This window comes from Microtus ochrogaster, chromosome 5 (genome assembly GCF_000317375.1).
Source record: "Microtus ochrogaster isolate Prairie Vole_2 chromosome 5, MicOch1.0, whole genome shotgun sequence".
NCBI lineage: Eukaryota > Metazoa > Chordata > Mammalia > Rodentia > Cricetidae > Microtus > Microtus ochrogaster.
The window spans coordinates 65,929,635-65,946,870 of NC_022012.1; the positions used below are offsets into that span (position 1 = coordinate 65,929,635).

A 17,236-nucleotide genomic window follows, 5' to 3' on the forward strand; every position below is an offset into this window, starting at 1 on the left:
TATAACTTGTAAATTAGATGAGAAAAATGCTAAGTCGGGAACTCGAGAGGACAAGAGAGGTAAAGATGTTTCAGAGACATAATTGGTCATATCTTGGTAACCAAGTATAAATGGAAGAAGAATATATAGAAGTCAAACATGACATCTGCATTTTGCCAAATCAGAGAAAACAAGAAGAAGTAAATTAACCAGAAAAGATAATGAGATAATTTATCTTCTCTGATAGAGGTACACGTGGATCCTCAGAAGGAAAACTAGACAAGATGTCCAGGCATGCTGCTAAGGATGCAGAGAAGAGAATGGGGGTCGTTAGCACAGGAGCGGTAGCTGAGGCTATAGGCTTGAGTGTGATTGCTCAGGGGAAAATTGCAGGAGACTAATTGTTAAAAGGTAAGCAGAGGGCTGGAAGTCAATAGGGGAAAGGACAAACTGTGGGAAACCAGACAGACAAGAAAATAAGGACTTCAGAGGTAAACAGCAGTATGAACAGAGGCTGAACAGGATGGATAAGGACATCAGATTGACAGTGAAGAGGTCATGGTGACCTGTATTGTACAGTACAGCGGAGTGTCCTGACCAGAAGCTGAGCTGCTGAGGACCGATAGATGTTTCAAAGATGTAAATATGGCGAGCATTTTCAGGCTCATGGTGGGAACAGTTCGGAGATCAAGGAGAGGAATGAGAGCAGCCAGATGTTGGTGAGAAGGTTCGTTCAAATAGGTTTGGTTTTTCTTCCTTTATTCCACTTTTTTTTTTGTATGGGGATTATCATCAGAGTACAGAAAGTAAAGAGCAGGGAAGTAAAATCAATATAATAGAGTGATTCCATATGAAGCAAGAAGAGGGGTTAAAGGAACAAGGTCCAGAGGGAGGGGACAAGAACAGAGTGCTTCTAGGAAATGAGACTTCAGTTTTCATGGAAATGGTGATAGACGTTGCCTTAGCAAAAGATTTAAATAAAGCCATTAAAAAGTCCAATGCAAAAATAGCAAAGGGCTCAATGCTGACATATTGAGGGATTTGATGCACAAATTATTAAGGGTTTTAATTATAAAACATTAAAGACATTAACTACTAGACAATCATGTCCTCATTTTCTGCTGAGATGAGAGGCAGACAACACGGCCTTCCCTCCTCCGTTGTACTTCTGTTGATGGGTAGTTAAGGGCACCCTGATAACCGACACAAGGCTCTGAACACAGACAAAGCAGTGCAGCCTAGAGGCCTGTGGGAAAGAAAGCAAATGGCAGCAATGCACTGTGGGAAGTAAATGGGACACCCAAGAGCTTTAGTTCTCCCATGACATCTACTTACCGGTGACTTTAATGAGCACCAGAAGCATTTCAGTGTCCGTCTGCAGCCTTCTGGTCGGAACTCTGGCAGGACTTTCATGATCAGTTAACTACGCATGCTTTAAAGAGGGTAAAAGAGCATGCATTCTGATTAGATCCACAGAGAGGATCAGTACTAGAAAGAAAAAGCAGAAATGCATGCAGAGTTGGTATGGTGACTGAATTCTGAACCAATGTCCGAGTGTAGTTTGACATGGTCTGGCAAGTAGTCAGGTATTTGAAATCAAGAGTAACTTGATAAGTTAGAATTTGTTGTTGCTGATGAATAAAGAAATTTGATTTCAAAGCAAAAGTATATTATTAATAGTAAATGCATCCATAGAGAGTCACACTGGCCTTCTGGATGATTCCTGTGATGGTTCTGTGTATCATTTCCAATTCCTTTTCCAGGTATTTGGTACATGCAAGTCTTACACGACCCTGGAAAAGAGACACTGACTTGCACAGTAAGCTAAAGTTCTATAGAAAAGACAATAAAAAAGTTTTGAATCACAGTAATAGGAGAAAGCAGAGCTGGTGTAAATGCTAGAGCTACTGACTAGCTTTGGGAAGGAATGTTTGCAAAAGGAAGTTAGAAATGACTTGTATTTTAAAGAAAAAAAAATAAAAGGCCAGATGTGGTGGTCCTTGGCTTTAATCTCAACATTTGGGATTCAAATGTGAATTCAAGGCTGGCCAGGTCTACATAGCAAGTTTCAGGATATGTAAAGAGAGACCAAGCTATATAAAGAGACCCTGTCTCAAAAGAAAGAAAAGGAAAGGAAAAGGAAGGGAAGAGAGAGAGAGAGAGAGAGAGAGAGAGAGAGAGAGAGAGAGAGAGAGAGAGAGAGTTAGAGAGAGTCAGAGAGAGTCAGAGTCTACGGGAAAGAATGTAATGAAGGCTTGCCTACTAACAATCTTCCTCATAAGACTTTTTTCAATTGTGTGTGTGTGTCTATGTGTGTGTAAGTACAGTGCCCATAGAAGCAATAAGAGGGCACCAGATCAACTGAACCTTGAGACCTTGTGTTACAGGCAACTGTGAGGTGAGGATGTTGGTGCTCAGAACCAGACTCTGGTCCTCTGAGAGAGCAGGAAGCCTTCTTAACTGTTGAATCATCTTCCCAAGCCCCTGCTAGCAATCTTAGACCCATTCATCTCATGATCATGTCTCAGTGCTATTGAATACCGCAATGATGTACAATGTCAGTTATTATCTACTTACAACTAGAGCTTATTCTGCACATTAGGACCAGGTTTTACCAGGCTAGATTTGGAAATTCCTCAGTCTTCTTATAAAGTACGTATAAAATATGTCTCAGTAGCTCTAATATAAATTTAGAACTTCATAAATTGCTTTTTAGTACACTCCCCTTTGCATAGAAGCTTAATTTACATAACCAGCTAATTAAACTCCTCAAATACATATGCGAATTTAGTTACTAATTTATTGATTTATTTTCAGTATTCTTTTAGGACTGTTTTAAACTTCCAACAATAATCTTAAATAATAATAAAAATCAAGTTTGCTTTCATTATTTTACCACTCATATAAGCAGGCTAATGTGGAAGGATTTATGAAAATATTACATACCTTTTTAACTTTCCACAGTAGCCAATCATTTTAAAAAATAAGCTATTGGTAATTTAGGCAATGGATTCTAAAACACAAGCATGCCATTTCTTAAAACTGTAGAGAATGAGAATTTTTTTTCTAATTTTCGCATCTTGAAAAATGCAGAACGTAAGACTAAAGAACTAGCTCAGAAGTAAAGAGCACTTCTCCCTCAAGATGACCCAAGGTTGGTTCCCAGCACTCACATTAGGCAGTTCACAATCACCTGCAACTCCAACTCCGTGGGCTCTGATGTTCTCTAATGACCACAGTGAGCACCTAAAACTGTCATGGACATATGGGTATGTGTGCACACACATGCACATGCGTGTGCACTCATACACACACACACACACACACACACACACACTAAAAAAATCTACAAAATGCAGAATAGTAATTTTTTTTCTTATTATTAGATAAATACATTTATATTCATATTTCTAACATTACAAGAAATGTTTATATATTGTAAAGAACCACACTGGCCTCAGCATTGCTTTGCTTGATTTGGTGGTGTTATTTAGATTGGATAATAATGGAAAATAAAAATTTTATTTTAGGCTTATTTTATTTCCTTAGTCTTATCACATGGAAGAAGCTTTTTATGCATTCTTATGAAAAAACACGTTTGTGAAAAAAACTCAGTGTCATTCATTGTTTAAATTGCTGTAGTCTGACAGTTTTGATTTTTATATACTAACCAATTATTTGATAAGGAAATGTCTGTTCACAAATACCTAAAGTAAATGAGTGGGAAAATGTCATAATTTCTTCTGAGTGGCCCAGGAAACCATTTGGTATGGCTTTCAAAGTATTGCCTTAACAGCTGAGTAAAACTACCTCAATATACACGTCACACTGATAAGAAAGCAAACATACATTTTAATAAGCAGGCCCACCCTGTCTTTTGATACAAAGTCATTTTCTTAGATGCAGTGAACAGGTGTGTGGGAGCTGCCCTCATTGTGTTCCTAGGAATGCCGAGCCTAGGGGAAAAAAAAAACAAATGAGTATTTTTCTCCCTACAGCTTTATCCAAATGAGGCTGGGAAAAGGTTAGTGCTAAGGCCACTGTAAAGAAAACAGAGGGGAAACATCCAGCCCCCATGTTTCCCTGTGGCTGGAGGGGCAGTGTACCTGTGTTTCCTTTGCTGAAGGTTAGAAAGTTAGAAGAGCTTAGACTGACTGAGTTTAAACAGGAATCCATGCAGAGTAACCTTGGTTCTGCAGAGGGGAAGAAACCAATAGTCCTGTTGGCTTTGATAGGGTTGGGAAAGTCTAATACAACAGATGCACATTTAGGTTTTACTTTCACGATGTTATATTTGGTCATGTCTACACAATCCAGAGCTACCCACACACAGAGGCAAGTAAGGAATACTTTTTACAGGGCTAGGGAGATAATTGGTGGGTGAAGTATAAGAATGAGAGCCTGGGTTCAGGTCCCCCGCATCCATGTAAAAAGCTGGGTGTGCTTCTATGATCTCAGCCCTAGGGGAGCTGGAAACAGAAGGATCTCTGGGGCTCACTGGCCAGACACTCTAGCCAACTGCTCAGATCCAAATCCCATCAGAGACCCATGTCTCAGAAAATGAGGTAGAGAACAATTGAAGATGATCAAGCTCTAGGCTCTACACAAATATGTATGCTGTATGCACAGCCTCTCACACATGTGCGCATGGACACACACACATTCTTGCTAGCTGTTTCTTAGTTTTAAGAAATACCCTTGGAGTCTTGTGAGTTATCACATTCTGGGGCGCATTCTGCTATGCTTACAGGGACACATCTTTGGATAAGATCCTAGGAGTTTACGTTACTAGCAGACCTCACATTTATTTGATACACTTCCTAAATCTTTGGTTTATATGTTATGAATTTATTTGTTTCACTTCAAGAAACTGGCTCCATTCCAGCCTCTTTTCATTAGAACACCAGTTTGTCAAAGAACTACACACAGTAATGAGAGGAAACTTCATTTCTGAAGGCTCAAAGGAAGGAAGGTTGACATTTCAATTTCAGAGGCCGTGACACATTATCCCCTCCATGACTTTATCTCTGCTTTACGGTGTACATCTGTCAGAAGGTTTTGTTTACAATTCAACTCTACTTTTAATGTGTAAAAACACAAACATTGGGATAAACTTCTCTGGATGACAAATTCCATGTTGATCCTTTGCTGTCATTGCAAAAATGAATTCTTAAAACAAAAAAAAAAAGGTGCAAATCTCACTCTGGGTTTCGCAGGATACCCTGAGAGAAAAGTCAGACCAATGATCTCCAAAGAAACACAGGGGCTTGGGGAATTGGCTTGTCCTATGGTCTGAAATTCTAAAGTTGAAAAAACATACGCAAACACCCCAGTAATATCTGGAGCAACACAGGTTTAGTACCCCTCAAGTCTGAAACGCAAAATGCTCTAAACATGGACTAAACATGAAGGGTTTTTATTTTTCTGGGGTTTTTTTGTTTGTTTGAGTAGTTTTTTGTTTTTTTTTTTTGTTGTTGTTGTTTTACATTTGAAACTTCTCAGATTTCAGGGTTTAAATAACAATTGTGTTTTAGCAAACTCTGGGCAAAAACTCCAAACTCTTCTGAAAGATTTCTAGTCCTTGGTTTTTCAGATTTGAGATACTCGACCTATCCTCAAAAGTTAATTTTTTATTCAATGTTATTTTAACACACCTATTGATTTACAGTTGTATTAAAGACTGAAATATATTATGAATCAAAGTATATTTTCAACTAGTGTATTACAAAGTATGAAATTATCATGTTCTGGGGAATATTCTTGCCACGCTTTGCATCCCATCACAATAACCAAGAACAGCTTTGCCCTCTAGCTCCTACCACATTCAGCATGACATGTGAAGCAATCAATATTATCGTCTGTGAGAATCCTTCCTGGTTTCTTCAGTTGCCTAAGCTTCTGCATTTTAAAGACAAAAAAATGGGGAGAGAAAGGTATGTCTCCACTGATGTTTGGAGGTACCATATTGCAAGCAGAATGCTTCTAAGAGTAGACATGAGCTTCTTAAAACTCTCAAGTGATGTTGTTTATGGTCTCTTTGCAGCTAGACCCTGAAGCCAGCACCATTCTAAAAGAACTTCAAATTAAACTCAACGGGGTTCTGGATGAGCTCAGCATCACCTACGGAGAAAGGTAAGCAGCCTAATTAGTTGGCTAACTATATCAGGGTTCATTTATAATGATCACTCGTTTTGAATCAAGACTTGGTTTCAAAGCCTCACCTTCTCTGAAGTCTTCCTTGACCCCAGGATCCAAGAGCAATGCTTTGCTGAAAGATGTCTATGCATCCTTTGCTTTAGTGGTCCTTTTAACACCGGGCCCTAGGTTTGATGTCCTCATTTACTTCGCTTGCTTTTCTTTAAGGGCAGAAATCTGAGCTCACAAGCATTTGCAAAGAGAGTGTGCACTAGCGAGGAGGGATTTGTGGAAACAATGGCGAGATGGAGGAAAAGTGAACGCTTATGTAAGAAGTGTACATTCTGCTCAAGCCTTGCATGTCACTGTACTTGCGTCTCAGAAGAGCAATACCCAGCTCCTTACCTGATTGCATCAGCACTACTTAGGGTTCATGACCCCAACTACCTCATGCGCAAGAGTTTAGAAACTATGAGAAACTTAAGGGCCTCTATATTTTTAAAAGTCAACTTGCCTCATCTATCTGTGGTATATTTCTAAAGAATGAGAACTTACCTAAATGAACTTTATTCTACCCCTGAATGAGAGAGCAATCATTTTACTAGCAATTACCAAAACAGGTATAAATTAGATAATATCTTTGAAGAGGTTCATTAATTTAATATAAAATTTGTTTAAATATTAGTTCAATAAATGTTTATCAATTTAAACTATGAATTCACTTTCCCAATGTAGCTATAAAGTTATCTTTAGGGCAAAAGCTTCCTGCTTGGATAGTCTTCATCTTCTATTGGGTTCCAGGAAGACAAATGATTTGTAAGCATTTAATGATTCCTAAGGCCACATTTAACGAGAAAGACCAAAGGGACTCTGCTGGCCCCGTATCTCTCAGACATCAGGATGAAGAAGCACAGAGAGCTCCAGGCTGAGAGTCCTCTTGATTCTGAGGCATGTTCTCAGGTTCTTCAAACTCAGTAGTGTTGTCTTGATGGACAACACTATCTCCACAGCTCAGACACAGGGCCCGGGCACCCTGACTCTGTGGAGCTCAGGACGTTTGTCTTCCCTCTGCTCTGCACTGAGCTCAGCGCATTGCCTCTATGCTGTGTTGCTAGTGACCTTCACAAGCTTGTGGATTCAGCCTGACTATGAATCAGAGCTGGAGGTTCTCTCTGCCCTGAGTCTGAACAGCAGGAGTTGTTTCAGAGATATGGGCCTCAGTTGCTCTCCCTTGAGGCGACAGTGATGGGGCTTTAGCTCAGCTCTCTAGGGCTGAATGTTAAATGTTAAAGAAAAATGTTATAGAAAAAAATGCAAAGAAAAAAGGAGGTTGCCTTCAGCTACAAAAGGCATCAAGAAATTATTTAGCAAAGTTAGAGGAAGGAAAAAGGAGTCTAATAAAGCAAGACCAGCTCATAACTTTATGGAAAATAAGGTAGCTAAACAGCAAAAACCAATGCTTGACTCTTACATTTGCTTCTGTAAGTTGTCTAAACCCTCTTGATGAGAAACATTTGAATTTGTGTTTTAAGAGAGCAGAAAGCTGAATATATTAGCAAGATTTACTGTCCCATTGGTGCTCCGAAGACTAAATTATGTACACAAGACTTGGAAAAAATCAAGACAAACCAGGACTCTAGAAGTACATTATTTTTTATAAGATTAAGGAAAGTTGTATTCAAGTTTAAAAGAAAACCCCAGGGAAGGCGAGCTGGAAATTGCAGCATTTGTCTGGAGGAGGAGGAGGGAGAAGCATGGAAGTCAGCCATGTGGTGGGAAGCATGAGGAACCCCGAAGTGTTAGGGGGAACGTGCTTAGAGCAAGGATGGAAAGAAGAACGGGAACGGTTGCTCTTTTCTGGGTAATTCAGGAAACAGACTCAAAAAACTGCAGCTGCATTGCTGCAGCCCAGCAAGCTACTGTGTGGGGTTATGCTGGAAAAAAAATTAATCCAGCAGTTATCCCACCTGTCTCTTCAGCAAGGCTTAAAGTGAGCTCACCTTCCTCAGGGGTGGTCTCTCCTCCCTGATATGATCCTTTAAGGCAAGTCGCTGACCCTGCACAGCTGGAATGTTAGATCTCCACCCAGGCTGGAAATTTCTTCCTCTTCACCAGAATAAAATGGTTTTTTCCTTAGTGTGTCTTTACAGCTACTGTAATAGCACAGAATATCATTTATTTTTATCCTACATACCAAAACTCACTGTTGCCCGGGACCCAATCTTTCCTTATTTTTAAAATATCACATCAAATTGAGTTCCGTTAAGGTTGAAGCAAACAGGCTACCCATCATGCCTGCCTTGTAAAAAGAATAATTATTCTAGGCTGTTGCTATGATACGTCACACACAGGTGGATGGGAAGTCCATGGCAAGCAGCATGATCATGTCACAAAGTCAATCTGGAGAGCTACGTGAGCCTGCTCCCTCCCCCCCCTCAGCAGCTGAGGCTGGAGCCTTACAAAAAATGAGGGAAGAATTCGCTCCAGGAGCCAACTGCATCTCAAGTCATTAAAAGTCTCAGCCCTTCCTTAGTACTTTTGACTGTTAGGTTGGCTTTGTGATCATGTCAGAATGGAGACAAACCCCAGTCTGAAGGCTTTCATGGGTTCCTAGCCAGCTTCCAGTTCACCTGCCTCCTTCACAAACCAAGTGATTTCATGTCAGTGATAAATTAAAGATGGTCTAGGAGGTTCCAAACTTGTGCCCCTTAAATTTCTGCTTTTCCACACATTGTTCCCTTATTTTGGTTCAATCCTTTTCTTTCCTGGAACCGTTAGTGCTGGAAGCTGGCAAGATTAGGTATAAATAATTCAAGGCTGTTTCTTAGGAACTCTTAGGGGAGTGTTTGGTTCCTTGGGTGCCCGAGGAGACTGCTGTCATTATTCCCTTGTTCTATTTTTAGTCAAGCAGGTGAATAATGGTCCTTTCCAAACAAAACGGAATAGATAAAGAAAAGACCTCATAGGTGAATTCACTAAGAATGGGTCCAGAGGGGTTTTCTGGTGAAATTGTGTGGTTTGGTTTATGCTACACTCATGCAAAAGTTGAATGTCTTTGTACATATCATCAGCACCATGAACTCTTCCTTCAGATGCCTAATCCCACAGCCTGGCCGCTGACTAAGTTCACAGTCTAAATCTGCTCAGGAGCGTGCTTCTCATACATTGGAAACATAAATTCTGTGGGCTTTGCTCAGTCTATCCCTTACCTCAGTGTACTGGCTTGAGAATTGGGGCAAGAAAAAGGTAACTACTTAAAAGGTGACTACAGCCAGGAGGATCATTGGTGTGGCTGTGGTCCAGTCAATCAAGCAGGGGTTTCTAACATTGTTTGTATTCTATCATGGTCACCTCAAATATCTGTGACGATCCCCCTATTAAATACACACATTGCCGCAAAGGTCCATGCTTGCCCTATGTCTTCCACCAACAACAGATCTGGCCACATAGAATTGGTGAGGGTTTTGAAATGATCAAGATGAGAGGCTGGAGGAGGTCATCCAATGTAATATAAACAGGTACCGAAGGACCCACAGTCCTAGGGACCAGGAACCAAATGCAGATGTCAACTACAGAATGGTGTCATGAATAGTAAAAAAGCCCAGAGAGAAGCCTGGACCCAAAGACAGATAAGGACCAGCACAATGGTGGATATAGACCCCAACCTTGAGATATTTACAATTACAAATAAGTGTTTATAAACCCACTATTACGAGGCCAGGAAAAGAAAATATACCCAAATTATCTACTGAAAGCTATCTTTAGTAAAACCAAAACTTTAAAAACTTATATACTTCATAGTCCAATAGCTAAAACATTTCCACATTGTTAAAATGAAGGAAAGGTCTCATGTGTTATGGGAACAAGTGGTACCTTCTTTGTTCATTTGTGTGTTCTGAACACTTGGAACTATGATTGGCACATAGTATGCATTTATTGAATATTTGTAAATATGTGTGTGTAAAAAACACATGTATTCTGTTTAACTCAGACAGCAAGCAAAATAGAGCAAAGCTAGAAACCTCTATGATGCATCTGTAATCTTTCAGATAACATCCTGGGTTATCACTGTGTGGGGGAGAAGCATGAGACTGGCTTGATTTTGATGCTGAGGTCAAGCCTCCCCACCCACCCATTATCACCCAGTAATTGAGCATTTCCCAGGCTTTTATCTCCATCGTGGTTTTCCACACCTCAATGCGTCTGTATTCTAATTATCCCTCTTGTTAGAAGCATCTTGGTCATGAATGCCAAGCTTATCCACCATTTTAAATTTCCCCTCACACTCTCAGGTGGAGACCACCAGCATTCATACCAGAGATAACAGAGAATGAACAGAAACTACAGCATGAGGCTGACTCTTCAGGCTCTTTAAATCTGAGTGATGAGACAAGAGGCAAGCGGAAGGAAGCACTCCAGGGGGGACATTCAACCAATCCTTGCTTCTTAATAGCTCTGTTGTGGTGTCATTGATATATAAAACCTGTGTACATTCAAGGCACACAACTTGGTGTTTCTGAATATGTAGAATTATGAAGGCATCACCACCTTCTACCCAATTCATATATCTGTCATATCGTCAGGGCTGCTGTTTGTTTGTGTCAAGAAAACCTAATTTAAGATCTATCCTCATATTTTTGTCTGTATAATACAGCATTTTAAACTATTGTCCCAATGTTTCCTGAACCAACTATTTTGTCCCAGGCATAGTAGTTTCTGCCACTGTACATGGATAGGTTCTTGCTCTGTAAGGATTTATATTTAATAGGATAATAGGCAATAAACAGATCACTGAGTAGACACTATGCGTATGCACAAAGATCAAGTAATGTGCAATACAATTTAAAATATGCACAGTGATTAGGGGCTGGAGACTCAAAGGGTTGTGACTTCAGTTTGAGTGTTCAGGGAAGGATACTGCAGAGGTGACCACTGGGGCATGCCTCAGACAAATGAAACACCAGGGAGGCCATCAGAATTTCCATGGAAGAAGGACTCTAACAGTGACCATAGGATGTTCAGGGTGAAGTCAGACCCAGGAGTTAACAAAAGCTCCAGGGATGCTCTTATGCCTGGACAACCACAAAGATCAGGGAAGAGTGGTAAGCAGTGATTCCCTGAAGCCACCCACAAGCCTCTCTTGAAATGGTTTCAGATTTTTCTCTAGCTGGCTTTGGAGGCTACTGAAACCTCATAACGTGGGCAGCAGACCTGGTCTCTGCTGTAAAATGACCTGTCAAGACTTGGATAGTGATGGTTATGAAGGCAGGTGATAGGTTGGTAAAATGAGCACATTTGGGAGCTTGTAAGTCCTCAGATTTAAGGGCACTCTGTGCAAGTTTGTGGTTGTTCAGGTGTTGTCCTAAGGAACCCAGACGTCCACATGAACAGGGTACACAAACACACAGCTTAATGACATGGTATGGAGTGCAGGGTGTAAACCAGGGCTACCCGTGTGGGTTTGAAACCAGACACAATCATCAAGAAAGGGGCTCTCGGGCCAAAGAGCAAGTCTCTGAGAATCACAATGCATGATATCTAAATAGAGCAGAGTTCAATTTTAATCCCACATAAATAGTGAGTCATTTTTAATACAGTTTTATCCCAAACCATAGAATGAATACATTTACACCAAAATCATTACTATCTGAAATTAGTGGGCATTTTGTGTTTTCCTTTTATGACTGTGAGAACCCTAGATAGTAATAATCAGCCCACTGGAAGGAGTTGCCAGAAAGACTAGAGAAAGCAAAGAGGGTGTGGAGTTACAGGAAGTGGGGAAGAGGGTCGGTCCCAACACCCATAGTCTCTCTAGAGCAGCCATTTCTCCAAATGCACTCAGGAACGCAGCAGCTGTCAGAGAAGACAGCTGAATGAACAGCTGGATGCACTGGCCCTCCTGAAGAGCATCCCTGTGGTCTGCTTTGCATCCCGGGGTTCAAAGTACGTGCTTATCACAACCCAAGATCTTACCTGACTTAAGCCTGCAAGCAAACGAGGAAGGAAAGCCATTCCTCTTAAAATGGTTCAGTCTTCTGGAAGTTGATTTACTTCTCCTCCAGAGTTTATGTTCTTTCTTTTCAGTTTCCAACTTGTAATTGAGGAGTGCATAAAGCAGATGGGTGTTGAGCTAAACCAAATGAGAGCCAATGGCACCAGCACAGCCAATAAGAACAGTGCGGCGATGGATACGGAGATTGTCCTGAGACCACTCATGGACTTCTTGGACAAAACGTAAGTTGTCAGCCCACGTTAGCCTCTACTTGACCCAGAGTTCCTAAATGTGACTGGTAATTCTGTAGGGGAAATTTTGGTTTCCTCTGTATAAGGTTACTTTAAAAGGACTTCTGGAACGATGGCTCAATAAATAAAACATTAGTCAGACAAGCATATGGACCAGGGTTTGATCCCCAGCATTCATGTTAAACAGTCAAAACAGCTGGCTCAGGGGTTAGGAGGACATACTGCCCCTGCAGAGGACCTGAGTTTGGTTCCCAGCACTCATGCTTGGAAACTCACAACTGCCTCTAACTGGAGCTGTAGGAACCTATACCCACATGCACATATCCATACATAGATTTATACAGACACACATAATTAGAAATAAATAAATCTTTAAAAAAAACAGCAGCATCTGGGCATAATTGTATGTGCTTTTAATCCCAGTTCTGTGTGGATGCACCTGGGTCTCACCCACCAGTCAGCTCCGCCTTATTTGATAAGCTCCCGGCCAGAGAGAGACTACCTCTCAAAAATAAAGGTGGGTAGATTTTGAGGAATGACATCCTGAGAGTGACATCCAGTCCTCACATGCACTTACACGTGTGTGCATGCACCTACACACATACACTTTCACACACACACATGCACACACAGATATATACATACAAAAAAGGGCAGCATACTTTTAATTTATTAATATTTGTATGAGCAAGAAAAAAATGAGAGGAACATAGTATTGGTGGCTGAGGGAGCTGCTGTTCTAAAGCAGAGAAAGGTTTCAAATTTCCTGCTCCTCAGTTAACACATTGGTTTCCATTCTTTTGGGTATAGAGACCAAATTAAATCCAGAATATTTGATTTCTCATCAGAAACCCACAGGAAAAGAAAATAGCACATGTGTGAATACTACGTCAGCAAAGTCTGATATATTGGATGCCCTCCTGTGTCCAACCAATCTCTAATCACTGGAAAGCATTAAAAAGAAAGCCCAAGCCCCCAGTGCCTTTGAGATTACAGTCATCTGTCCAAGAAGTGGGTTGGCATTGAGTGTTCTTAACAAAAACTCTACTTGGTTTGCTGGTCGGTTGGTGGGTGTGTTGCGTTTTGTTTCCTTCTTATCTATATGCTCACCATTCTGATTTAATAAGTTTGTGGTAGGCCCATGGGACTAATATTTTAGAATATATTCATAGCTCAGAACCACTTACTTTAACAACTAGCTAAATGATTCAGTAATAGGGATACCAGCTGAACCATCCCTAAGTCAAAAGTCTCAAATCTGAAATAGTCTAGAATCTGAGCTCCAGTTTCAAGGTTTCCAGTCTGGGGAGACAGCTCTGTGGTACCAGCTTTTCTACCAGGTGCCAGGCCCTGGGTTTGCTCCCCAGCATTGGAGAAAATAAGATTGGGATTTTGAAGCATTTTGGATTCCTATATTTAAAAACTCCCCAAACTCAAAATTCAGAAATGGTGGTGGAGACATTCCAAAAGAGGTACAGTTGAGCTGTGCTCAGGACCAGAACTTATGGTGGACAAGAGAAACAAATATTAACTTTGAATGTATATGAAAGATACATGTCATGTATGTAGTTTATATATATTATCCCATTTATAGTTGTGGCAAATTAACATGAGGGTAAAAAATAGAGATCCAGTCTAGCAGGAATGAGTAGGAAGAGCCTCTTCTACACAGTCATGGCTTCTTCCTTAACTCTATTTCCCTTCAGTTATAACTGATATAAGACAGATTAATTTCTTAGTTAATTTCCTGTTGAATTAATTTCAGTATTTGATAGAGAAAAATTGAGTTCCCTGTTCTCTGTGGGTAAGAAATACTGTGGAAGATAGCTAGGTGGTAGTACAGTGTGCAGCAGGTAAATAGACAGGGGATGTATAGAAAAGTAGAAAGCAAGGAAGGAAAAGGAGATGATAAAGAAAGAGGGCAGGGACTTTTCATATTTTTAGTTTCTTAGTGCAGAATTTTATTATGTTATCTTCTGAATGTCCTCTTTGAATTTATTTTGCTATGAAGCTCTCTCTGGCAATAGAGTTCAGTCCCCACAACCAGTAGCATTTGGTTACTGAATACAGTGGTTATAGACAACAGGACTGAGCAATCCTCATTCTCTTACAGCTCGCGTGAGCTTCCTTTACATTTCAGAATGCCAATCAATGGTTTGAGTCATCAAATAGTAAAACTATGTGATTTAAATACTCTTAAATACTCTTAAAAGTTATATAGTATATGGAATATCTAGGTAATTCCAATACCAATAGGCTAGCTGAGTAATTTTTGGATCTATATTGCCAGTTATAAAATACATGAATGGAAAAAGTGAGTTCACTATTATTTTAATATATTTAGATAAGCTTATATTCTTTTAAAAATATTTATTTTGTGTATATAAGTATTTACCTGCATGTGTGTGCATGTACTGTGTACATGCAAAGTCTATGGAAGCCAGAAGAAGGCATCAGATCTCCTGGAACTGGAGATACAGACAGCTGTGAGCTGTGGTGTAGGTGGTGAAAATCAAACCTGGATCCCCTAGAAGAGCCATCAAAGCACTTAACCACTGAGCCACCTTTCCAGCCCCTATTTTACATGCTTAATATTCTACGTGTAATTATAGTAGATTGTAGCATCCTATGTGGCCTTCCTTATCATTCTTAGCAAGATGAGATTGTGTATAATTGAGTCAGAAAAGAGTTACAACCTTTCAAAATATGTGGGAATTATTTAGCAATATTTAAGAGAGAGGTGGTTGTATGAAACATGGAAAGTTGAAAAGGTTCTTTGGGCTCTCAGAATGCATAACTTTAAATTGCTTGGAAAATTCTCTATAGCCCAATCTTATGGAGGCATTTTTTTTAATTGAGATCCCCCCCCCCCACCTCAGGCTGTAGGCATGCCTTAGAGCATTTGCTTAATTACTGATGGGGATGTCCAAGTCCATTATGAGTGATATCATTCTGTACTGGTGGTCCTGGATTCTACAAGAAAGCAGACTGAGCAAGTCATGTGGAGCAAACCAGTAGGCAGTATCCCTCCATGGCCTCTGCATCCACTCCTGCCTCCAGGTTCCTGCCCCGCTTGAGTTCCTGTCCTGACTTCCTTGGATGACGAACTGTCATGTGGAAGTATAGGACAAATCAACCCTTTCCTCCCTAGTTGCTTTGTTCCTGGTGTTTTGTCACAGCCATGGTGACAATAACAAAGATAGAGAAGATGTTTCATAGTGAGACAATAATTCTACTCTCAAGGCACTGACAATTTTGGAAGAGAGGGAGAAAAAGAAATGCATGTAAACAACATAAAGAGGGGCAGAGTGACCGTCTTTTCAGAGAGTGGGAATGTCGTTTGAGCTAGGTATTTAAAGGTGGATAGGATCTGAATGAACAGAGCCGGGGAACAGGCGTGACAGGAGTAGAGAAACGTGACTGGGTACATTCTCATGAGAAGTAGGGCCAACTATATAATGAAAAATTCCCCCTGTCGATTGTACGCATGGCATTTGAAAATTGTCTATTTAATTGGTTCTCTATCCAGTCAATCTAGAAAGTTCAAGTCACAAAAATCTATGTTTTATGGCTTGTGTTGTGAAGTTGACTATGTCGGACTCCATTAAGGAAGTGGATTCCTCCTTTGGTTTTCATTATCTAAAGCAAACAAAGGGGGCCTGAAAGTCTTGAAGGTCGGTTTGAGAAAATCCCTTGTAGAAATCACGTCATACTAGGCTATGCCTCTATAAATAAAACATTTCTTCACATTTCCCTTTCTCGGAGCTCCAAGCACTTCCTAAAATGGGCTGCGCACTCCATTTCCAACCAGCAGAAACCTACAAAGAGCTACGCGTGCGCCTTTGGTTTTATCCACTTCTTCTTTGGCTCCCATCTAATCAAGATGAGTTAGCATGCCCAGTGCATGAGGAACAAAACAGCATCAACTCTTCAGCTTCGACCTTTTGAGGCTAAAAATTCTAAATCCTCAGCATAATGGGCTCCCGCTGTGCTTAGAATGTCTGTGAAGAGGAGCAGTGGCCTGTGGATTTACCTCCTCACTGTCTAGACCCTCAGTAGTGACTGACTGAAGCTGATACCCTTGACACCACCCTCCACTCACCCACAGGGGATTGTTTTCGAGTACATTGGGTTTCTATTATAAAATAGAGCTAGGAGGTAAACTTCTAGAAAAATATTTATTTTAGCAATTTCCCTGTTTGTATAAATTTTAATTAGTTAAACGTCATTTGCTCGCTTTTGTCCATGTCTTCTAGAGTGAAAAATGCTCAGTTGTGCCTATAAGAACCACTGCCAGTGTTGTTATTTCTGAGCCCAAAAGCACTAAGAGAGTCAAGGGGCTACCATGAGACACATACCCTATGTCAGCCTCGGTGTATCAGGGTCAAATCACTGCCAACAAAGATGTCCTCAATGAGCCCAGAATCATACTATAGGATATTTTCACTGTTGTCTCCCTCTTCTCTGGGCTTTCATTTGTGAGGACATGCAGGATGGATAGTACATGGTGCTGAAAGATGCACTTGTCTTAGAAAAACCAGCCTGACTAAGTCTCACACCCTAGTTTTGGACTAGCTTTTTTCCCTGCTTTGGACACATCTCTAAGTCTCTCAGGGCCTATGTTTTATTTGCAAAATGAGCATAATTAGTTAAAAACTATGTTCAGGAGAGTCTTGTAGAAAAGGATGTGTTTAACATTATACAAACACCAGAAAATGCTATTCCTAATCTCAACATGAGGAAAGCTTACAAAACACAACTTGCCCGTTGGTGTTAGCAAACTCTGGATCCTGGGTGAATTGAAAGGAGTGTGTGTGTGTGTGTGTGTGTGTGTGTGTGTGTGTGTGTGTGTGTGAGAGAGAGAGAGAGAGAGAGAGAG

At 40.5% G+C, this 17,236-nt stretch overlaps 1 protein-coding gene across 3 annotated transcripts in view; it reads left to right on the plus strand.

Annotated features, from left to right (window-relative positions):
- Positions 1 to 17,236, plus strand: part of Unc13c (unc-13 homolog C) — a 462,492-nt gene that overhangs the window by 379,978 nt on the left and 65,278 nt on the right. For all 3 annotated transcript variants that reach the window (XM_013346384.2, XM_026778986.1, XM_005347631.3), the window contains exons 25-26: positions 6,023 to 6,111; positions 12,199 to 12,348. In XM_013346384.2, the coding sequence (XP_013201838.1) occupies positions 6,023 to 6,111; positions 12,199 to 12,348 (239 nt within the window). The remainder of the gene's footprint in view (positions 1 to 6,022; positions 6,112 to 12,198; positions 12,349 to 17,236) is intronic.